Below are 25,536 nucleotides of genomic sequence, written 5' to 3'. Positions count from 1 at the left end.
GTGAGTGTACTCACTTTGGCTGACCTAGTTCGGTCATTGAAGCACTTCCTGCACTGTATCCAGGTGCGGGAGACGTTGCTGCTGCTGGTGACCTCCTCTGCCACCTCGAGCCACGCCTTCTTGGTGGCTGAGGCAGGCCATTTCCTCCCGACCGCCGGGTAGAAAATATCCCTCCTCCTCCTCATCCCATCCAGTAGGTCTTGGAGTGAGGCATCGTTAAATCTGGGAGCAGCCTTTCCTCTGGTCTGCTCCATTGTTTAATTTTGGTTGGTTGCTGCAGAAGCAGCATTGGAGGACTGCCCCTTTAAATTGGGCTCCTCCAGCTGACAGCCTGTGATGCGGGTGCGCAGTCCACCCGCTGCGCAGGTTGATAACGGGAAACCTGGGAGCCACGGTAAGTGGCTTCAATTTACCCGTGATCGTGTGGGGAACGGACCAATTTTATTGGTGGGTTTCCCACACGCCCAGTCGCCCCCCGCTGCCAACCCACCTCCCTGGCAATATCCCAGGGCCCAGACATTGCACACGTAAAACACAGATGCAGGTCACGTACCTACGTTTATAAACTATTGAGTTATTTTAAAACATTGAATAAAGGTTGCGCACTACTAAATCCCACATCCTTCAATCTGCATGCCAGACCCCACCAATCTGCTGATCTGAGTTTGTACTAGGCCTGCGAGACAGTGTGCACCAAGGTTCTCTGCTGATGCACTAGAGGCCTTGGTGCAAGAGGTGGACAGAAGGAGGGGCATCCTATATCTGTGGGGAGGGCAAGAGGCCCTCCAGACAGATGCTCCCAAGGCAGTGGGAGGCAGTAGGGGACGAAGTCACTGCCAGGCGCATAACACCACGAACATGGATGCAGTGCAGGAAGAAGTTCAGTGCTTTGACATGAGTGGTCAAGGTGAGTGAGGTCAATTGTCAAGTGGCATCTCCTACCAACTGCACCACCAGCCGCATCCACTGCTCCATGCACTACACCCCCCATCACCCACATAACAACAAATTCTTTCAATCGGTACTGAATTCTTCCAATCAGATGCTTCCTCTCACCCTGACACATTACCACTGTTGCAAATCGTACTCCCACAACTCACAGGTCGCACACACTGGCAGCTATTCAATCATGACAGCCACATCACCCAAACATCTTGCAGGACCCTCACAAACACATGTCCCTTTCTTGCAGGAGAAGGTGGCGCATAACAGGAGACAGCAAGTTGAAGTGGCTCCATGGAACATGAACCTGCTGTCCTCTCTCAGGATGACAGCATTTCTGTTCCACTCCTGCCACTCCACCAGTACCCTTGCTGGTGCCTGTCAGCTAGCCAGTCCACTCCCTGTAGAGTATTGAAACTTTATTATAGGAACATAGGAACAGGAGTAGGCCATTTAGCCCCTCGAGCCTGTTCCGCCATTCAATGCGATCATGATTGATCTGTGATCTAACTCCATAGTCTTAGCCCTATATCCCTTAACAAAAATCTATCAATCTCAGATTTAAAATTAACAATTGAGCTAACATCATCTGCCATTTGCAGAAGAGAGTTCCAAATTTCTACCACTCTTTCCATGTGGAAACGTTTCCTAACTTCACTCTTGCAAGTCCTGGCTCTAATTTTCAGGCTATGTCTCCTAGTCCTACTATTCAAGTACAAGAGACCTCCAAAAACAGGTACAAATGCATCAGCAGCCAGAAGCAACAATCCAGCAACTAACCTGTAACTCCTGCATGCTCCCTTTAAATAGCTCTGGTGGGGGGTCCTCCATGCTGTTTCAGAATGTTCAGCTGTGCGAAGTTAAGGCAATGCGTTGGCTGGAGCGATGAGTTCCAAAATCATGGGCTCGAATTTAGCAGGCCTGCGGGTTCCCAGCGGGTGGTCCTCCGGGAGCGTGGAAAACGCGGACGGCTAATCGTGTGCGTCCCCCACGCGATCGCGGGATAATTGGACCGATTAAGCCCTGCTTCCGGGTTCTGCGCTCCCCAGCTGCGTGCCGGCCGGCTGCGCATGCGCAGTACCGTCGACGCGATGTAGGAGCTCCAGTTAAAGGGGCAGTCTCCCAAAGCCCCTCCTGCTACAAGCAAGCGGTTTGAGATGATGGCTCAGCAAAGGGGAAAGGCTGCGCCCCGTTTTTCAGACCTGGCACTGCAGCTGATGCTGGAGGGCGTGAGGAGGAGGAGGGAAACACTCTTCCCAGAAGATGGACGCAAGTTCCCTGCCGCCGCAACCAGGAAGGCATGGGCAGAGGTGGCGGCGGAGGTGAGCAGCAGGGGCAACACCCCAAGGACTTGGGAGCAGTGCCGCAAGCGCTTCAATGACCTGACTAGGTCTGGCAAGGTGAGTACACCAACGCACCCTCCCACATCCCGTCCCCACCATCACGCCAAGCAGATCACAACCCCCTCCTGCACAGCCACCACTGCGCTCCATCAGCAATCCTCACAGCCACTCATTCACCATCCTCGCCGTGCACGCAAGTACCCACCGTCCCTGACCCCACCCGAACACTACCACACACCCCAATCCCCATGCAATGGGATGGGCACGTGGCCCACGCTTCGTCCCATCCGTTCCGCGCCACGCTCAACCCAACCACACCGATGCTCGATGCGTCTCACGATGCAAGACGCACCCACTCACACATCTGTGTTTTGCCTTCACAGGAGAAGGGAAGCAAGAACAATAGGGAAAGGGCACGCACCGGAGGTGGGCCGCCGCAAGTGGTGGAGCTCACCAACGCAGAGGTGGAGGCGCTCGACCTCGCCCGCACGCGACATTGCCTGTCGGTGGCCGATGGCGAGTGTGTCGCTGCCGAAACGGCCGGTAAGGGAAAGCTGACACTCAACACCCATGATCGCGAGTTACCGTCTCATCACCTGCCATCAGGCGCACTGTCAAGTTGGTCCACATGCCTCAAAGTGTCCTCTGTTCTCTTGCAGGTCCGTCTTTGGGTGAAGCGATCGTGGAGGGCGATTCCTCAGAGGACATGGCGGTCTCTGAGGGTGCATCGTCACATCAGAGCCAACCATCCACCAGCGCAGAGACACGCACCTCGGTGGGTCCCCCTCGCCAACTAGTTGGGGTAGCACTTGGTGAGTCACCGCGCACGAGTGAGCATGAGCAGACCCTGGTGGCAGGGGCAGCCGCGGAGGGTCCGCGACGGAGGGAGCACTCATCTCCAGGCTCTGCTCAGCCGGACCCAGATGCTGAACCCAGGGGGCCACCAGTGAAAAGGAGAGTCGTCGAGGGCCACCAGCTAATTGCTGAGGTACTGGGAGAGGTGCCGCGCGCATTGTCCACAATAGCGCAGGCGATGGAGGAGTCCACCTCCTGCATGTGGGCATTGGTGGCGCAGGCACAGGAGGGTACCGGCGACACAGTGTCGCAGGTAGGTGCGGGACTGTCTGCGGTGGAGGACAGGCTGGCCTCCCTCGAGCGTCACGCACAGCTCCAGATCGAGTCCATGCAGGCCCTGACAACGTCTGTACGGATTCAGGGTGAGCAACATTCCGACGCCATCAACAGGCTGAGGGATACACTAGGGGTGGCCTTGCAAGGCCTCACACATGCCATCCAAACTGCCGTCCAGCAGGGTGGAAGGGGTGATGTGGGCCGAGGCCAAGAGAGGGATGATGGTGACCGGGGACATGGAAGCGGGGACGCCTCTCAAGGCGCCCCCACGGCCCACCCGTCGCCCACCTCTCAACCAGTACCCGCAATGGTGCCTCCTCTCCAGGTGGCCGAGTCTGCCCCTGCCCCGGTGCAGGAGGAGCAGTCTGTGGAGGTGCCGTCACGGGCACCGAAACCCAGGGGCCGTCCGCCAAAAGCATCTACCTGGTCAAGGCAAGAAGACGAGCAACCTGCCACTACCTCTGCTGGAGCCACAGGGGTAGCACCACGTACGGGTTCCCGGAAAAGAATTGCAAAGGCCTTATAATCACAAAGGGTAAACACCAGGGTGTTTATTATTTCGTACTTTTTTTCTTATATAATGTCACATTCGAGATATTAAATAGTCTATTCTCACCACTCCTGCCACCTCTCGTCCATTCTTCCGCGGCTTGTGCAATAGGTGCGTTCCGTGGAGGCCATCATGACGGCGAACACCTGCTGCCACCCATTGGGCACACTGCTGTGGGTGCAGGATTACTGGCAGCACTCTTCAGTGGAGGGGGCTGGTATGGCCGCTCGCATGTGCAGGTGAGGAGATGCGAGCGCCTCGCAGTGTGTGACTCTAGGAGAACCGTTGACGTATGAGTGCCTCCCTGGCCCGGCGACCATCCCGGTGAGTCGCGGCTCGGCGCATGGGTCGTCCAACATCCTCTGGCGCGTCCTCCTCCTCCGCCTCCTCCTCCTCCTCCTCCTCCTCATCCTCCTCCTCCTCCTCGCCCTCGCCTTCCTCAATGTGGGTGGCGGGTGTGGATGGGGCCTCCTCCAGCGGCACCCCTCTCTGTTGGGCCATGTTGTGCAGGGCACAGCAGACAACTATGATTCGTCCCACTCTGAATGGTGTGTATTGCAGCGCTCCCCCAGAACGATCAAGGCACCTGAAGCGCATCTTGAGAAGCCCTATGGTCTGCTCAATTGTAGACCTGGTAGCAGTGTGGCTGTCATTGTACCGACGCTCCGGCTCGGTGATGGGGTTCCTCAGAGGTGTCATGAGCCACGTGTGGAGGGGATACCCCTTGTCGCCGAGGAGCCAGCCGTTGCCGGCGTTGGGTGCCTGCAGGATGGGCGGGACGGCGGACTCCCTGAGGACGAAGGCATCGTGGCAGCTGCCGGGGTATCTGGCGCACACGTGTAGGAATCTCTGGCGGTGGTCACAGATGAGCTGGGCGTTCATGGAGTGATACCCCTTCCTGTTGATGAACAGCCCTGGCTCATGCGGAGGTGCCCGTATTGTGATGTGGGTGCAGTCGATTACACCCTGCACCCGTGGGAAGCCGGCCATGGCATGGAATCCAACCGCCCTCTCCATCTGGCTGCGCTCGTCCATGGCGAAGTTGATGTAGTGGGAGGCCCTGCGGAACAACCCATCGGTGACCTGCCTTATGCACTTGTGTGCAGAGGACTGACAGACCCCGGTGATATCCCCGGTGGCACCCTGGAAGGAACCGGATGCGAAGAAGTTGAGGGCAGTGGTGACTTTGACGGCGACAGGTAAGAAGATGCTGCTTGGTCCATCAGGGAGCAGCTCGTCGTTAAGGAGGCTGCAGATGTCGGCGACTACCTGGCGATTGACTCTGAGCCTCCGTATGCACTGCTCCTCGGAGAGGTCCATGAAGCTGAGCCTCGCTCTGTACACCCTGTGCGGAGGGTAGTGCCTCCTGTGAAGCATCTCTCTCTGCGGTTGCCCTCCCTCCTGCTGTGCAGGTGGGTGTGCCGCAGCACCATGTTGGGGGGCCCCACCTCTCCGAGGCGGACGGCGTGGACTGCGAGGCTGCTGGGGCTGGTCATCCTGTTCGTCCTCCGACGATGTCAACGCACCACCCATCTGGCAGGTGTTGGTCTGAGGGGTTGTGCAGGGTAGGTGGGTGGGTCCTCGGACTGGGGCTGCGGTTTCGTGTCGGTCTGTCCTCTGGCTTGGCGGGGGGTGGTGGAGGGCAGGGGTTGCCCTATGTGACGCGGTGGCCTCCTGCGTGGGTGAGGGCTCTCCCCCGTGGAGCGCACCTTGGCACCTGCCACAGGCTGCTGGCTGCAACACGCCTGGTTTGTGGGAAACTGACTGCGTTGAACCTAAAATCCCACACTTCCTCTTTTGACAGCTGCTTCAGCTCATTAACTGACCACAACGAGCAAGTTAAGTACTCTCAAGTGGAACCCCGCTGGCTTTAAGTGCATGCGGGATTCCCACCAGCGGGGCTTGCGCGCGCAGCCCCGCACGTCAGCGCGGTACCCGGAAGTGGCCGGGATTTCGTCGCGATCCGGTCACGTGACCGGATATCGGGATTTTCGGGGCCAACCCGCTGGAAACCCGCCGGAAACGCGATCGCAAAATCGAGCCCCATATCTGTCCCTTTAAATCAGCATTGCACACTGAACTAACACATATTCTCCCTAATTTACATGTTGCCAGCATTCGTTAGGTGCGCGTGCGCAAACGCCTTTACCAATATGGCGTCGTGTGCACGTCACGCTAGAAGTGTGCACGTGCATTCCAGTCGCCATTTTGGGTCCTTAGGAAACTGCATAGCGCCTACACAATGGACGCTATGCAACTCACTTTAGGCTCCTTGTATCTTTACACGTATTTGAGTCTCTGTATTTGGATATTTTTGACTACTTGGAATTTTTATTATTTTTATTTCCAATTTTAAAAAAATTATTCCCAAAATTGGTTAAGGGTTTTGTTTAATTTGCCATTTTTTTGTTCTCTTTCATTTCTTGGGATTTTATTGATTTTCTCGAATTTTTTGTCAAGTTTCTTTTTAATTTACAGATTTATATTCCATTTCAATATTTCTGAAACTGCCATTTGTTTGATGACTTGATTCCCATATTTTCGGTTTTCATTTAAAAGAAAGTAAATCCAGGTGAAATTCCCAGATTTCAAAATATATAATGAAATCCAAGAATTTTATCCCAATTTCATGGAAATTTTATCTAACTATTTTGGGGGGCAGGGAGGTAAATTTTCCAGTTACCATCGCTATTGGTACCAGACCAGAAGAGACTTGGAGCAGTTGGAAAATCAAATGGAGATCCATCACGCAGATCTCTGCCCATTCCCATGGACTATAACCTGGTGTTGTAAGATTCTTTACATTCCCATGCTGTACAGTTTCGGCCCTAAGGCAGGCTCTCAGTGAAATGATTTGCTTATTAGTGGACCCACAATTCCATATGAATCTAGCCAACACTCTACTATTTCTATTTTTAGCCTGTATAAAACGGCCTTAGGGCAAGGTACATTCTGGGCTGAGAAAGAAGTCAGAATTTAAAGAGGGGCCTGCTGTTTCTGGAGAAGACTATCTGCAAGTGTAATTTGTCTTTAGATAAGTGCTAGGTGTTATTTTCAGCGCTTTTTTTGTCAGCTTATATTTAGAACCTTTCACAGTGAGTTTTAGCTGCCACATTCTTAGTTGCTACAGTTATAATTTTGAAGATGAACATTCCAGTGGGAATTCCTCTATTTATGTGTAACTTGGAGGGTGAAGAAAAGGGATCTATAGGACAATTAGTCTTGCCTAGTTTGTGAGCAAACTTCCAGGTAATTTGGCTAAATTGCACTCTTGGCACAGAGCCTTGCCTGTCAGAAGCACGTATCAAGAATTGGAGCACATGCTCCCTGCAATTGTCCATCTATAATGTATGGGAAATCATGGGGAGTCAGCATGGATTTATAAAGAACATGGCATACTTAACGAATTTAGCATCCACAGGATGCACCGCAGCAACTCGCCAAGACTTCTTCGACAGTACCTCCCAAAGCCACGACCTCTACCATTCGCAACCCCTCAAATAATGAAGCAGTCCGAGCCCGCATGCAGCAAGACCTGGACAACATCCAGGCTTGGGCTGATAAGTGGCAAGTAACATTCGCGCCAGACAAGTGCCAGGCAATGACCATCTCCAACAAGAAAGAGTCTAACCACTTCCCCTTCACATTCAATGGCATTACCATCGCCGAATCCCCCACCATCAACATCCTGGGGGTCACCATTGACCAGAAACTTAACTGGACCAGCCATATAAATACCATGGCTACAAGAGCAGGTCAGAGGCTGGGTATTCTGCGGCGAGTGACTCACCTCCTGACTCCCCAAAGCCTTTCCACCATCTACAAGTCAGGAGTGTGATGGAATACTCTCCACTTGCCTGGATGAGTGCAGCTCCAACAACACTCAAGAAGCTCGACACCATCCAGGACAAAGCAGCCCGCTTGATTGGCACCCCATCCATCACCCTAAACATTCACTCCCTTCACCACTGGCGCACAGTGGCTGCAGTGTGTACCATCCACAGGATGCACTGCAGCAACTCGCCAAGGTTTCTTCGACTGCACCTCCCAAACCCGCGACCTCTACCACCTAGAAAGACAAGGGCAGCAGGCTCATGGGAACAACACCACCTGCACGTTCCCCTCCAAGTCACACACCATCCCGACTTGGAAATATATCACCGTTCCTTCATCGTCGCTGGGTCAAAATCCTGGAACGCCCTTCCTAACAGCACTGTGGGAGAACCTTCACCACACGGACTGCAGCGGTTCAAGAAGGCGGCTCACCACCACCTTCTCAAGGGCAATTAGGGATGGGCAATAAATGCTTTCCTCGCCAGCGATGCCCACATCCCATGAATGAATAATAAAAAAATTGTTTTTTCAGGAAGTCAGGGAGTGAATAAATAAAGGGAATGTGGTTTGCATGGACTTTCAGAAGAGGTTTGATAAGTTGCCACATAAGGGGCTTGTTATAAAAAATTAAGGCTCGTAATATTAAAGGGAATGGAGCTGTGTGAACAGAGAGGTGGCTAGGGGACAGGATAAAAAATAAGAGTAAATGAATGTTTAGCTTCTGTGCAAAGTGGTTTCCAACCTGACTTCAGAGCCAAGCAAAGTAAGACACCTTGTAACGGGATCGCACACTGCTTGGGTTTGACATGACACCGACCATAAATACACCTGGGCACTTTTTAAACATTCCTTTCCTTAATTTTAGGCCTAGATTTTTCTGCTCGGCTATTATGCTGGAAAAAGTCAGTGGTGGGGGCGGGAGCAAGGGCAATGGGGGGAGGGGGCAATTCCACCCATAACAAGGAAGCACCCCTGAACCAGACTACTTTTCCAGGGGCAGACTCAATAGCATTTTTTTTAGTGTGTTCCCCATTTCGGAACAGAGATTGGCTGACAGTTCTTGTAAACTTGACCCAATGTGGTATGGTTGGCAGCCTCCTGGGCTGGGTGCATAGGAAAAATGTTTTTAAGATATTTTTAAAAAATCATCCTGGCCTATGCAATCGATCACCTTTCAGTTTTTAAATCACCCTTCCACCTCCCTTCACAATTCTGTATGTAAAGAAAGCACAAGATTTCCTTGCATCCAGCATTGCTCGGGTTCAAATGCTGGAAATTATGTTGCATGATGTGTTTCAATCATTTGCATTGCATTTGAATATATCCATTCATATATGGGCATATATAGATGTATTTTATGCCTCTTGCCAGTTACAGAAGGAAATCCCAGAAATGGTGGGAGGTGAAGAATTTTCTGAGGCATTTTGTTGAAGTTATGCATGCTCCTTTGCATAACTCCAGTGGAAAATTGAAGCCTAAATGTTTAGGGAGTGGAGGTTTTACTGGGAAAGAATTCTATACAATCATCTATCCACACATACACGGACTCCTCTCCTGGACAAAAAAAATAGGTTTCCAGTTAGGTAGGAGTCAAGTAATATAAACAGGTTACTGCCTGGCTGGAATCAGATGGATCGAGGGATGCAGATTGTTAAAAGTGAGGGTGCAAGTAGAAAAAGCCATAGAAAAGACAAATTGGATTCAGCATTTTATACATGGAGGCATTGAACACAAAAGCCAAGAAAGTGACATTGCTGAATGGCCTCCTTCAGTGCAGAAATTTATATGATTCTATGATGAAAGAAGGGGTGCAAGACAGGTCAGATTGCATCAAAGGCAGACTTTCCGTACCTGTCCTTACTCCACAAAGTCATATCTACAGGCATATGGGCAGCCAGCAGCAGAATAGGATAATTTTTTCAGGTGACAGACTTTCCCAAAAGTACAGCGCGTCAGTGATGGCACTCACATGGTGTCCAAAGAGGTGTAAGCATGGAGTAGGTGAAGGAGCAGAACACCCACTAGCAGTCAAGGGCAGAACAAAATGAAGACAAGGTACCAGAAGAAATTCCACCTTTGCAGAGAGCAAGAACCATACAGTGGCTCTCATTGACGACACCTTCACTTAAGTGCTCCCTATGCCTAATGTATTATTAGACCTCCTCTCGTGTGCACAATGCAGTGGCCAAATGCATCCTTACCAACCTTGGCCCCTGCACTGCCTTACCCGTCATGCATGTCATTCATTTCATCTGCCATCACCTTATTCCACACTATCCTAAGAAAACTCTCTAGCCACAACTGTATGAAGTGCAAACAAATGTAACATTTGCGCTTTTTTGGACCGGTGCTTCTCCTTGGTGACTTTGTGTACAATGGGTAATTTTTCAAGTTCATGTTGCCGTCAGGGAGCCTTGCCTGTCAGCAAAGCATGCAAAATAGGAAAATCATTGGCAGCGCGCACCCAAATTTACAATATGGACTATCAGTAAGCAACGCACTGAGTCGGAAAATTAATCTTATGTACTCTAGAGCATATCTTGGTACTCCTTTTAGATGCCCCTCCAGTCGCTTGGTGCTGGGATTAAGGCCATTCACTACCTTGTGCTGCATCTTGAGATGGCCCTGCCATATCTGCTACTGTGGTGGCTGCCTGTTCCTATTTGCTTAATGGCACATCTGCTCTCATTTAAAGTGGGACAGCCAGAGGTGGCATCGTTCCTAAGATCTAGATACCAACTTCATCAATGCCTACTCCATCCATGCTTCTGCTGCTGGCATTCCTTCAATATGTAAGTGATTTGTGTGGAACAGACCTCTAGGCAGCATTGAGGGCAGTGAAGCTCTGCTTAATGATTCTCTTCATCCAACGTGTTGAAACTGGACAAGACAGACTGTTGCATATTGAAACTTAGAGCAGCAGCCTGAGTATTCATGAGAAATACTCTGACTTGTTTAGAACCTCTGTCACTTAGGGCTCTTCTGCAGATGGCCCTGGAGTTGCTACACATTCCATGCTAGACTGCAGTTCCACTAAACAGTTGTGCATGACAGCACAGATGTGGGTACTGGACTTGTTCATAGTCACCACTAAAAGTTTAGAGCTCTTGGCATACTCAATAATGACTGAGAAAATGTTGGTGCTCAAATAACACCCTTGTTTTAAATGCAGGACCCATGAGATCCTGATCCCAGGGCTCTGTAGCTCAGGAAGGATGGAAGGGCTAGGATGTTCCTGCTGCTCCAGCACCTGATCCTGCTCTCTTGTGCTTCATCCAGTGTACACTTCAAACTGTCTATCTAAACAGAGTAGATTTATCTATTGTTGTATTTCTTATGGGTGAAATTAATGACACCAAGTACTATATGGTTCTAGCTTCATGGATATCACTTGGGCCTGCAGCTTCTACTTTGGAAACACTATAGAACCCAAAGAAAAATATACATTGAAATGGTGTCTGAAAAGCACCCCTTGAAACTGAGCTTACATAGTTAATAGTGTGTGACATGCTTTAATGGATACACATGAGTGGGTAAGTGAATGGAGGAAAAATAACAAGAAAAGGATCATATTAGTTCTGTACTTCAGGAAATCCTCCAGTTTCACCACTGCCCACTCCCTCTGTGTTCTCAAGTGCCAGTCCAGCAAGGCCTGTTCATACTGACTGAAGGGTCTAAATTGAGGGAAGCCTCCAGTGGTTTGGATTTGCCCACTCCTATTATGCATTGCCTTTTCCTGAAAGCAGAGAAATAATGCTGAGATGTTGGAAATTTGAAGAGCACATAGACGAGTGACAACCAAGTCTCCATCCTGCATCATAGTGAGTAAGTGAACATATATGATGCAGTTTAGCTGGATAAACTTGCTTTGTGGGGCCACTTTTCCAAATAGTCAGGCAACAGCAGTCGCAGTTTTAAGTGGCAGTAATAAGATGTGCATTGATTCAATGGATATGAAGCTTGGAAGGAGCTGTTTTGTGAAAGCTTAGTATGCACTCTCAGTGAGGGTGTAACAGAACAACAGGAAACTGTTAGTGCCCTGTATACTTTGCCCATCTACTTGACATAGTATAGTGCTTGCTAACCTTACCTTGGCAGACTTCCCGAAGTTATTGACCCTTTTCCTGACCTGCCTCCAGGTTCTCTGGATGCTGCAGACTGCGTTTATCCTGACAGCCACTCCTTCCTGCAGTGAATTCTCATTCTCTGCCCAGCAACAATGAATCTATTCCTTTAAATAGCTGCTGCAGCCTGTAACAGCTATGCACTATTTCCCAACCCCTGCTTACAGCAAATTGCCATAAAGTAACCGAGTTTGGGCCAGGAGCTCACCGTGAATTTGTAATGAGGCTGATCTCCAAAATTTCATGAGATGGGCCAAGTACAATTTTGGAGAGCATTAAACATGGACTCCAAAGTCAGTTTGGTGCTGGGACCAAAACATTTACCCTCATATGTATACTCGTGTATTTCATTTTTCATATTTACATTTTATTATTTATTTTCTGAAGAACCTTTTTCCATTGTTTCACATTCTGATGAAATTGTTACTTTGCATTAACAAACAGGCTCCATGTTCAGATACAATGGTCTCCAAAATCGAAGGGCAAGTGCATCTCATTGTAAGTATTGAGATGCACCCGCCCTGGACATGTGCTCCTCACCATGCCAAGGAGGTTCCTTCATCTGACTAACATTGGTGGGAGTTCAAACCACGAGGAGTGCAATTTTGAAAAAGAAATTACTTCTTTGGGGCTCCAGGCCTCGACCCTGGCCTGGACCCTCTGGTGATCCTCACATCCACCTTGGTTTGACTGGTCTGTTTGGTCTGACTATACGTTGAGTTCAATCGAAGGCTCAAGTCACGAGAACTCTCAGCCCCAGCCCTGCCCCCTTGCAACAATAGCCTTGTAAGGGGCATATGAAGGTTCCACCCCAGATTTAGGTGCTGGCCTCATTTTCAGACATTCCTGCATACACCCACTGAAATTATGGTGGGAGTACACCACTGATTTTCAGCCCCAAAGTATTTAACGGATTTTCACTGTTTCTTTACATTCTGAGAGTTTTCATATTCTTCAATTTTTTTGTCTTGGAAGAATTTTTTAAAATATTTCTGAGATCTCCTTTATTAATTCTGTGATTTTGTTTTGGTGGTTTTCTTAATTTCACAGGATTTCTTCTTTTGTTTTTCCAAGATTGTTCAGGTTCCTTTAATTTTTAGATCATAGTTTTCCCTAAAAGAAAGTCAACCTAGATGAAAGTGGATCATCTTTTGCTTGAAGGCTTGGTGTCAAAGGTGTTAATTAGTGTGAGTTATATCGATGGGAGTTCCCAGCTTTGATCCCTGCTACATGATGAATTTTTTCAACTAAGATACAGAAAACTTATGCTTCCACATATTTGATTATTTATGCTAAATTTGGATTTTTTTTCTCCTATTTGATGAAATATTGATTAACAAAGCAATTTCAGCCACTTGCTTTGTTGCATTTATTTTTTCAAAGTGGTTCCTGCTACCACTTTTATTTCTGACCCAGATGAATATATAGCCAAATAATTAGCATTTATACTACAGCTAATCCATAAAAATATAATCCTGAAAAATAAACACTGACCTTAACCACAAGATCAGCTATTTTATGTTAGAAATACCTACAAGAAGTTCCCTCAGCACAGGTCTGCCATCTGTCTCTGAAGTCTGGGCTTGAGTTCTGTTGTATCACCCAAGTCCCTGAGTGAAAGAGGATCAACCAGGTGGTGGACTCCCAAAATAAACTAGTGCTTCTCTGTGTGTACCTCACTTTTACAGAGAATTAGTGGTTGTAAAGGCTTCTATTCCCAACGTAGGTTGTGACAGTACATCCGATTGCACAGATATATGAAAACCTGAAGAACCATAATGCTGGATGGTTTTTCAGAAGCACTCCATTCACACCATGTCATGCTTTCAGTGGTGCTGTGTAAAAGAAGACATGCCAGAGTGATTCAAGAGCTACCAAAACTTGCTTGACCACACCCGTCAAGATGCCACCAACCACACCTGCAAGCATTGGCACATTTACCTGACAACAAATGTGGGGAACTGCCTTGATGGGCTGTGAGTCAGCACAAAAGGAAATGTAGAGCTATACCATCTTCAAGGATACTTGCAGCTCACATGCTGCACGGGGATGGCACAGCCAGTGATAGTAACAGTCAGCTGCAGTATCCAGTCTGCCCCCACTTCCTTCTAGGCATATTGCAATGCTGACCTATGGGGATCACGCCATGGAATGACAAAGAAGGTGACAGCTCTGGGTGTCCATTTTGGGCGGGCTGCTGGCCAGAGGAATGTTAATGAGGCCCAGCTGTTAAATTGGAGCGGATCTCCTACTGCAGTTCCTGGGTAGGCGGCCTGCCAGCTTTCTGCCCAAGAGCTTCAGCCAGGCAATGTAAACAGTGTCGTGCTTAGTTCGAGCTGGTCTACAACCAGTATCTGCAATATAAATGCAGACTTAAAGTGGTACTGAAATTCTACACACCCTGCATTATCTAATTTTACAATGTATGTGATGCCACAATCAATAAGTATCCCCCAAAACAGTACTTTGGTGATTTTAAATATTAAGTAAAATACTGCAGATGTTTTGTATAAATGATACACAATAGAATTATGGTTTACAGGAAATAAAACTAGTGTCTTGATAAAAATAGCTTTAGGTGACAGGCACGACCAGTTTTATTTTCCGTAAACTACAGTACTAGTTCCTGACATTTATCCTCTACTTAAAGTGTAAAACCAAAACTTGTTTGCCATCTCAGTTAAGATCAAGAGTCTGTTGACCTAAGATATAGTTGAGAATCTCATTAAACTTGTTCTGGTGAATAATCCCTTTAAAAAAAACTTAAGGATCAAACGCCCAGATTATTCAAAATAAACAAGCATTATGTGATGGATAAGTATTTAGTTAAAGTCCCAATTTTAATGTCACCAAAAATAGACACAGATTTTGCTTCATCTATCTGAACAATTGCATGTTGTATGCAAATGTCATTGGGTTTTGATGAAAAGATGACTATTTTTGAAGTATGCTGTTTTTTTCACCAATGTGGAATGTTGATTTTATGTCCATGCCTTTGGACATATGCACAGAAGACTAATTTGATAGGCTGCCCCTCCAAATTTCGAGTGCCCCTGCTTTTCTCAACCCTTCACCAACAATTCTTGTATTTGTTTTTTTTTAAACCTTTACTTCATTCCCATTCCTCCATCTGTGTCTACTGCAGTTTCAGATTATTGGTTTGTATGTGTAGCTTTTGTTATCTTAATGTTCATATATGTGATTGAACTGTTGCCCTATCTAAAGAAGTAAAATTCTGTGAAAGTTTTAACTAAAAATGCATGTTATCAGATATCTGTTTTGTGTTTAAATCTACAAAGCGTTTTGCTGTATATTAACTTTGACATTTACAACTTGCCAAATGAGTCTTGCATTGTCCAGGATCACTGTTAAATATTATTGTTTACATTTGTATTTTCCACTACTATGCTGTTTTGTGCCATAGGATGTATATATTTTATTGTTCCTACTAATTTTCTTCAGTTTGAATTGATATCTTTTCCTCCTGCTGTTGAGTCTTGCCCTACAGTAATCTTTCATTTTTTGCGCAGCCAGTTGGCATTACTTAAAGAAAGTATTTGTTTTGCAATATTATAGTGGAAGTTCCCTGTTGTGAAAAAGTCACACAATAGTAGGAGACATTTTTACAGGAAAATTTGTGAAAATACAAGGATTTTCCCTAGCTGTTACATTTTACATAGTTGCAGAGATCATTTCTTATGAGGGGACGATGATAGCAATTCAAGACTACACCTCGATTTTTCACTAGAACTTTTTGCACCACCAAGATTGGATTAATGATACTGTGACATTTACTTGAGGTACAAGAACTCTTGAAATAATTCAATTAGTTTGTTTACAGATTGATTAAACCCAATTTCTTCATTATGTCCCAAAGACACCTAAACACAAACTGTGTTTAACTGAATCACCACAAAAGCCTATATGTATGTTTATATGTATATATATATATATATATATATATATATATATTGCCCTTATCTTGTCCTCATCCAACATCTATACTTTCTACCTGGATCACTGGATACTGATCAGGAATGGAGACCAGATAGAGCTCCAATAAGCTGATTTTCCCTTAGCTAGGTCAGAATCACTGAGGCAAATTGTCGTGTCCTTACATGTATCCTGACTGAGTTCAGGTAACTTGGCACAGATGTGAAATCAAACCTGTGATCTCCTGCTCTGTATCAATGCCTTTATAAACAATTTTACAACACCAAGTTATAGTCCAACGATTTTATTTTTAATCCCACAAGCTTTCGGGGGCAGGTTTTTCCACACTGCCTGAGGAAGGGGAAAGCCCCCGAAAGCTTGTGGGATTAAAAATAAAATTGTTGGACTATAACTTGGTGTTGTAAAATTGTTTACAATTGTTAACCCCAGTCCATCACTGGCATCTCCACATCATCAATGCCTTTACCAACTGACCCATCGGCCAGCAACAGCCTAAATATTACAAAAGCAGATAATAGTGCAGTTATTTTCCCGGGTTCTTTATTACTTTTTTTAACGCTTCAAACTGCTGGTGGGCAGCAACTCAGAAAGAGATTTGCGTTTGCTTTGATTACATAAAGTTCCACTGCAGCGAGACCATGGGATCGGTGGCCTGTGTAAATTTTACACATAAAGTGCTAAGGTCAAATTTTCCTGTTCCTGGGTTACTGGATCGCCTGGGCGCAGTGAGTACAAGAAAATCTGGCAGGGAATTTAAATGGACAGAAAATTGAGCAGGCTTACATACAGATGTATGTTTGTCCCCACCCACCTTTGCAGGCCCACTTACAGGCAGCGCACCTCCCTGCCTGATTTTCCTGTAGTCACTGAACCCAGGCAATCCAAACCACCAAATGTAGGAACAGGAAAATCTGCTCCCTATGTCAACAAAAAAAAGTGGGTCCGAAAATGAACTGGTGACATTTTTTTTAAAAAGGTTTTGCATGCAGAACGATTTTGTACTGTACGATATTTCAAAGCACTGACTTCTTGAGGAGGTGGAAAACAATGGCAAAAAAAAGAAGAATTGCACAATGAAAATGTCACAATGGCCTATACTTGCATCATTTTTGTTTCATTAACATTGCTAATTTTACAACACCGAGGATGGGAAATGTTTTCATCCTAAAGTATCCACCCATATAGTTTATCTTTATGAAAACATTTCTTGAGCTTTTTGTGCATGTTGAGCCATTATTTGATTTTCTTCTTCTTCATTTAAGTGTTAAGACTCTGGGCCCAAATGCCCACAGGTATTTAATCCTGGTGTAAATGCCAGGATCTGCATGTTGGTGACTTCTGACGCTGACCATCTTACACCCCCAGAAACATAACCAGACAGTGGCCAAATCTTCAGGGATCCAGGCCATGTCGCAGGTTTGAACCACAGATGTGGGCCCAACTTCCGTTGTTGGACATGCAAGTATGCCTGGTCCCACTTGGTGTACTGGCTGCTCTTTCACTAGGCCAAGAACAAGGGAACTCCCAGCCTGGAAGTCCCCGCGCCCGGCCACGCCCCCTCTTATGTTGCTGACCTTGTTTTGGGTGAGCAGAGGCTCTGCCCCTTACAAGGCCCCGCAGGTGTTCCCAACGAAGACCAGGACCCAGCATATCCGAGTCCTAGCTTAATTTACAGCTCTACTGCCACACTCCTACCAGAGTTACAGCAGGAGGGCCATGGATTTTGACCCCTCTGCATATTTCTCCTTCCTAATTGGTCAATAACAACATAGAAAATAACCAATCACATTCTGAAACATCTTCCTTCTCAATTTCAATTTTCTCCCTAAAAAAATTTCTGAACAAATACTTTCCAGCAAAAAAATACATTATGGTACATACACCGATTCCAATATATGCTTCTAAAAATAAATGTTATTAGATAAAAAAATTCAGAAACTTAACCATAAACTTAGCTCCAACAACTTTCCAAAAACACCATGCCAAACCCCTGAAGACGTCTGAACACTCAATGCCTCCAAAGAATTCACAAGCTAGTGAGCTAACTCCTGATCTTCAGAGGTGCCACTGAGTGTTAGAATAACTAGCCACCTGAATTCCTGATTTTAATTCATTATTTTTTGAACCACAGTTGAAGAAAACAAATGCAGGTGCAGGAAATCAACCAATCCAAGTACAAACGTACTCAAATCAAATCATAATGCAGTTATGGAATGGAGAGGAATTATGAACTGAAATAACATCAGTGAAAAAGGCAGGGAATGTGTTCACAGAGTGAGTACATCTTGAGGCAGAACTCTGGGAGAGACTTGAGACACCTATTCCAATCTTTCTGAGCACAATCCACCAGCAGCAGCTGGGAGAAGTAAGGGCCCAATCTATACAAATCTGTGAGCAATCTTACTGCTGTCTGTGCCACCTTGCTATGTGCAAATTGGCTGCCATGTTTGCCTATGAAAAATAATGACTACACTTCAAAAATAATTAATTGGCTGTGAAATGCTTTGGGACATCCTGAGGATGTAAGAGGTGCTATGCAAATATTATATAAAAGTTCTTGTTTTCAAAGCCAAAGGGGATCAATTATGAATATAAAAAGTTATTTTTCACCAATCTGTAAGAAGAAATCATAAATGATACATTTAATTTCCTAACTGTATACTGGAGATCAACTGTATTTGATCAATGATTTCACATTTTTAAATTGTGAAATATCACCATTAACACCTTAGGAGTAGTTGATTTTTTTATAACTGTACTAAGTTAAAATTAAGGGGAAAAAGTGGTGAGGTAAATCATGTCTGACTCTGGTGCATATACCCTTAATGAGATCCATTGGCTGGAAGCTAAGGAAGAAGTCACTTGCTTGTCCACTCCTGGAAAATTGGACAAGTAAATTAATTAATTAATAAGGATATAGGCAGCGATTTTAATATGCACACACATTAGGCGGGCGATGATGGGTGGAGCAATTACACTGCCCGCCTGATAGCACTAGTGTCACCCAGATTTGCACCAAAGCTCAAAACACAGGCAAGCATTTAGAGATACTCTAATGGCCTTGAACATTCTGAACTTGTGAACAGTTGATTTCACCGAAAACTTCAGCTGCAGGAGGTTATCTGATATGCTTGCCTTGTGCACCAGATAACGGAAATAAACAATGCGAGTGAGAAAGGTACCATGTGTGAAGCGTAAAGCTGAACAAAGAACATTTAAAAATATTCCTAGTTCTGGTGTATGTTTATGGTAGTTATCGAGTTCAAATGGATACAGGTGACAAGAGAGTATCAAAAATTTCACACAAGGATGGGATTGATATCAATAATGTTATTACATCGCTTGCAAATGACATTGCTGTGACATAAATGATGTAATTGATCAGGCTTTTCTCGCACCCCATTGGTAAAGATGTTTTTTGAAGCGCAAATGAATTTCCTCTAAAATAATTCCAGAATAGCATAAATTTTAAATCTAATTTTGAAAAAATAATTATGAAGAATTGGACCCAGATTGATGAGTTGTGTTTTTTTGTTTCACAAAGCCACAATTCACTTTAAAAATAAAATGTAATGTTATGTTTTACTGCCTCTCTCTGTAAGTCGGTCACGTCATTGCTGGCTAGATAAAATGCTTAAAATAACTAAACGGTAATTGGTTGCTTGAAGTATCAATGACATTACAGCCTTCTGAACCACCCTTTAGCCTTAGCAACCTGCTTCTATTACAAAGCACATTGGGAATTAGAGTCCATCTCCATAACACCCAAAAAGCCTTAGTGCATTGTTGCTGAACGGCTTTTAGACTTCGCGAGGCTTTTGGATTTGTGAGATTTGTGCATTATAATTAGCGACATACAATGGGTTCTGCTCCCTTTTGCTCCAGTTAAGGTGAATACATTCACTGGGACTACAAGTCCCGCAGTTCAGTGCAAGTCCGATGCTCATGCGTAGTACTGCTTTGTGCAGGTTGAGTCGGATCTGGGCGACAACAGATGCAAAGAGTCCTGTCTTTTGGAAGAGTTCCTTCGCTCAAGATATTACTGTAGTGGCACTAAAGGAATAATGTTCAGATTAAAGAGCCGTTGACACAATGGCTGTTGAAGGTAAGGTGACGTTCGGATTGTTTTAAAATATGGATTAATTGACATCCTTTTGGATAAAATAGGAAAATGCAACTCCAGCTGATTAGCCAGCTGAGATGAGCTTGGTTTGTTGAGGGTTTTCATTCATATTTAATTGCACGTTTGCTGCGTGCTCTCGGAGAGATGTCAGGATGAGCTTTAATACTGGTGTCTTGGGAGGAGCGCAACCCGGATTTAATTTAAAAAGAGCAAAACGAGCTGTTTGAAAATTTGAGGTAATGTTAGTAAACTATATACTGTTAACGTGTTAGACGAGCAAATGTAGTTTGCTTATGGCAGAATTCCCATTCTCTTTAAATCTGCGACATTTCTTTCAAAAAGGCACAGTCTTCATAGATAAGCGTTTGACAAATCTTTTTACGAAGGGGCTAGGGCGAATTTGTTGTATATCATGTTCATTATTGATGTAAGTAATGGAATGATGTACCTTGCTGGGAATATGTTTGTAAATAAACAAGAGATTTGCCAGACTCTTTTAAAGAAGATAGTGACCCTTTAAAATATGTTTTAAAAATACAACAGACAAGTCATTGTAGGGGACGTTTCAGTTATCCATGTATTTAAGTTTTTACTACTTTGAATCTCCTTTTTTAAGACAGGAGTGAACATTTTCACTGCTATTTGAAGAAAAGTGTCATGGTTAAAGAAGGCAATACTAACTTTGTGGAGTAATTCCCCACACTCTCTTCTGTCTTAAAGAGAAAAAGAATGCTATATTTTCTACCTTTTTTTGGATAATGTCCTCTTTATGGTATTTTCAACCTTGTAGATATCTACCTTATCAGGTGTATAAATTCCCTTCCTGCCACCCCCACCCCCACCCCAGTGAGGCAGGTTATGTATGTGTCCTGGACCAGCTCTGTTCATCTAGGCGAATAAAATTCAAAAGCAGAGAAGTTATGTTAAACTTATATAGAATCTTGGTTAGACCATACTTGGAATACCGTGCACAATTCTGGTCTCCATATTACAAAAATGATATGGAAGCATTGGAGAAAGTTATTTTATTTTTTTACAAAAATAACACCAGAACTGAAAGGGTACAATTATTGGCAAAAACTGAACAGACTGGGGCTCTTTTCTCAAGAAAAAAGAACACTGAAAGGTGACCTGATAAAGGTCTTTAAAATTATGAAGGTTAGATGTAGAGAAAATGTTTCCACTTGTTTGGGAGTTCAAAACTAGGGGCCACAAATATAAAATTGTTACTAATAAATCCAATAAAGAATTCAGGAGAAACTTCTTCACTCAGAGAATGGTGAGAATGTGGAACTTGCTACTACATGGAGTGGTTGATGCAAATAGCATAGATGCATTTAAGCAGAAGCTATATAAGCTCGTGAGGGAGAAAGGAATAGAAGGCTATGTTGATAGGGTAAGGTGGGAGGAGGCTCATGAGTATAAATGCCGACATAGACCAGTTGGGCCAAATGACCTGTTTCTGTGCTGTAAATACTATGTTAATTTTTAAGGCAGCCTGTGCTAGGATAGGCTGGGATGGTGGGGGAGGGGTTGAGGAGGCAATCTGCATGTTGGGGACAAAATAGCTACTGGCTGGGTACTGATGCATACCTAACCAATAGTGTTTATTTCCTGAATTGGGGCATCCTACCCCCTGCCAATTTAAACTATCTGGCATTAAACATCAATGGAGCTACTTTAAAATGCAAGGTGCTCCATTCTTCCCTTTGCATAGCTGGAGCAGAGATCCCAAAATGATAGGCTTCCTTGCATTTTTGAATCCATGATTAGTCAGGCTGGCTCAGTTACCACTAATGTCTTTGGATCAGAAGGTCCTGGGTCCCAGATTGTGCTCCTAATGCACTAACAGTTAGAGGTGCCAACCTTTGGATAAGTCATTAAATTGTCTGTTGAAGTGGATGATAAAGATCCTGTGGCACTATTTTTGAAGAACAGGGAGATCTGTGTCTTGACCGTTATTACCTCAAGACAGATTAACTGGTCATTTATCTTGTTGCTTTTGTGATGCCTTGTTTTGTGCAAAATGGCTGCCTCATTTGCTACATAGGTCATTGCACTTTAAAGTAATTTTTTACTTGTTCTTGGTGTGTTCACAGTGTGACAAAGCAACATTTATAGTTCCATTCTTATTTTGCTTGAGAAGGTGGTGGTGGGCCATCGCTTTGAACCACTGCAGTCCTTGTGATGTTCCGATGGTAGTGTTGGGTAGGGAATTCCAGGGATGATGAAGGAACAGTGTTCTGTCCACATCTAGATAGTGTTACTTGGAGGTGATATTGTTCCCATAGCATTCGTGCTGCTGCTCTTGATGATGAGAGGTCACGGGAAGGGAAGTGCTATTGGAGTAACCTTGGTGTTGCTGCAGTGCATCCTGTAGATAGTATATATTGCAGCCACAGAGCACAAGTGGTGGAGAGGGGTGGATATTGAGTTCAGTGAAAGGGGTGCAGATCATGTGAATGGCTCTGTCCTGGATGGTATTTAGTTTCTTGTCACAAGTGGCGAGTATTCCGTCACATGCCTGACTTGAGCCTTGTAGATGCTCAAGGGTCAGGAGGTGGCCACTCATTGCATTTTATGTGAAGCACTTTGAGTCATTTCTGAAATGTGATAAGCTGCTATGTAAATGCAACTCTCTTTATTGACAAATGGATCATATTGGGCCAGAAATCACGCAGAGCGGCGAGGCAACGCTTACCGCAGCTGATGCAAATTTAATTAAAATTACTTCCTGCGGGCTCTGTGGCATCGAATTGCTTGAATTTGAACTTTAAATAAAATGTGCGCTATCAACCCAGCCTCTGCGCAGCGCGAGTTGCCGTGGAAAAGTCTGTGAGGAGATGACAAACCCACAGGTTCAAGCCGCATTGCTCAAACAGGCAAGCAGATTTCATTCATTTAAAGTTAGTATTCTGTATGTCATTGCAAATAAAAAAAATTCAATTTTTTTTAAAAAGCCAAAGAAATAATTGAATTAAAGAGACAGAAGGGAAAAGTAAACAAAAATATAATTTGTTTTTTTTTAATGACCAAAAACTAATAAGAAGTAATATGACACTCCACATTTTTAAGTTAATTTTTAGTTGATGACAGTCGTTAAGACTAACCGCGCCATTAAAACTTAGTCTAGACTTGGTATTTTTAAGCGTACCCGTTTGGTGTAATTAGTTACTTTCCAGCTGGGCAGATAAGCAAGTTGGTGCTTTTTCAATGATTTCTCTGCAGGGTGCGATGGCCCTTTAATTTAAAGCTGTCATATCGCTGGCAAATTACTAGGAGCAAATTCCAGGTTTCCGCGTTTCACTGCGCATGTGCAAACGCAGGAACTTGCTCCTTCAGTTCACCACTAAAAACGGAGCGCGCTGTTGAGCTTCTGCGTTATTTCACGATTGATTTCTGGCCCATTTTGTTGCTAAGCTGTGGTGTGAAGTTACCACTTGTTTAAAAATCATTAAAATTAGACATGGCAATCTTGCTATTGTATTTCAAATAGAAAACAAAATTAGGAGTGAGTTTGTAAAATTGACCTTTGTAATTTTGAGTGAGAGTAAGATTTAAAAAAAAACTGTGTGGCTCTATCAAGCTGTTTAATTCAGCCTTTTAGACATTGGGGGGATGGGGATGGGGGTGGGAGGGTACGAGAGAAGAGATGAAGAAAGAACCTGAGTTACACTTAGTGATGTAACCTCTTTTTCTCTTAATTGTGCATGATTAAGACTTGGACACTTTCTCACCTGCATCATTTATGCACTTTAAGCTTCTGTTGTCAAATGGTGTGTACATGATGTTTTTAATGAGGCTGTAAGATTACTGTCAGCATTTTCAATTTTTTTTTTCAGATTCTTATACCTTATTTCTGGTTTTGTGATAAACTTTTTTCCCCCTAAGGAATTAGATGCAATATGACTGGAAGCAATTTTGCCAAAAGAGTGACCTTTTTTAGAATGTATTGAGTGATCTGCAATATTTAAGTACATAGCATTGAACACATGTACTGTGAAAATTGCATTTGTGACTTTTTTTAAAGAAAATATTGATTGGGAGATTGTACCAGTATTTAAACAAGGCTACTAATGTGCAAGGCACCAAAACCTGCAGGAAGGTTACACTGGGTTTTACAGTAAGTATTTTGCCTTCCCAACATTAGGTTACATTTTCTTGTTCATGCATTCACTGCTGTGAATAGATAGACATGGAGGAAGGTTGGGTGTATGTTGTATGTGTTTTGAGAGGATGTGCACCCTTCTTTATAGGCACATGTGAACATCTCGTCCATTATTCTCGGGTTGCTACCATGTTAGTCAGAACATCAGGAGAACCCCTTATCTTCGAAAAGTGCCTTGTGGTAACTGCTTTCCATGTGTTTGTTTTTGCCTATCATTTCTCTTGTTTTCTGTCTAAAATTGTGCAGCAGGAATTCAACTGAAGTCTGTACAGGCAATAGCAAATGTGTGGCCCCCACCAATCTCTCTAATGTAAATGGCTGGCTCTCCATTTCTCCAAGAACAGCATGGGCCCAGATTATCCTGTTTAGCGACCTCCTGGCAGATGTGCTCCTGCTTCACTTAATGGGCTGAGTGCTCAGCAAGGAGCCAGCTTGGTGCTTAAAAGCGCTGCAAACTGAGCTCCAAAGAAGCAAAACTTTGGATGCCATCTTTACGACAGATAAACCCGATATCTTTTTAGCATCAGGTCTCCTTTCTTTCTCCGCACGCACGCATGCCCGTCTAATGCACAGGGTCATTTACTTATCGTTGAATGCTGCAGCTGAGAGTGTTAGGACATGGAATTGTTTTATGATGGGTTGAATCCCAAGTGTTATCTCACTCACCACTCCCTGCCCCCCGCCCCCCCCCCCCCCCCCAATCATCCAGTGGGCTTAGAGCAAACTGTGTATAAATGTCAAAGAGGCACATGGAGGTCACTTTCCCAAAACAGAATTAAAAATAAACTGCTAATGTAAAAGTTTCTTGGGTAGAGCAGATGTGCTGGAGTTGTGTTTTATGTGAGAAACTAATGAAGATAAAAGCATGATTGAGTATTGTACTTTTGTGTGAAATTTTCAGCTCTTTTTGTAGATGAGCAAGGGCCACTTTTTTTGGAGGGTAGCGAGTGATTGTAAAATGCTTGATCACATTTTGGCCAAGTCGTTTCTTAAAAAGATAAAACCACATTTCCCGAAGCTGTCCAATGTAATGAACTTCCACTTTTCAAACACTTGTGGCTTAGAACTTCTATTGCAAACACTTCTTGCATTGGCATTAAGGAAACAAAAGGAAGTTCACAAGATCGCAAGTAGATACGAATGTGGAAGGCCGTTCAACCCATCATGGTTCTCCGATTCAAAATGAAGCTACAGATCCACATCGTAGCATCTAACTTTGTTAAATGGTTTTTGCCTCCATGATCTACCCATAAATCTATTTCAAATGTTAATCGCTTTGTGCAAAGGACTCTTGACATCAGTCTTAAATTTGCTTTTCATTGGTTTGAACTGACGCCCCTTTATTCTACTGTTGTGCTTTAATTTAA

General features: G+C 44.6%; 1 protein-coding gene across 3 annotated transcripts in view; it reads left to right on the top strand.

Annotated features, from left to right (window-relative positions):
• Nucleotides 1–19,628: 19,628 nt before the first annotated feature.
• Nucleotides 19,629–25,536, top strand: part of samd12 (sterile alpha motif domain containing 12) — a 154,682-nt gene continuing 148,774 nt past the window's right edge. Inside the window, exon 1 of one of the 3 annotated variants that reach the window (XM_067980821.1) lies at nucleotides 19,629–19,983. In XM_067980821.1, the coding sequence (XP_067836922.1) occupies nucleotides 19,971–19,983 (13 nt within the window). In that variant the 5' untranslated portion in view covers nucleotides 19,629–19,970. The remainder of the gene's footprint in view (nucleotides 19,984–25,536) is intronic. The other 2 variants (XM_067980819.1, XM_067980820.1) reach the window with 2 other exon arrangements.

This window comes from Heptranchias perlo, chromosome 3 (assembly GCF_035084215.1).
Source record: "Heptranchias perlo isolate sHepPer1 chromosome 3, sHepPer1.hap1, whole genome shotgun sequence".
NCBI lineage: Eukaryota > Metazoa > Chordata > Chondrichthyes > Hexanchiformes > Hexanchidae > Heptranchias > Heptranchias perlo.
The sequence above is the reverse complement of the archived record's forward strand: the minus strand, read 5'-3'. Positions and strand labels throughout refer to the sequence as shown.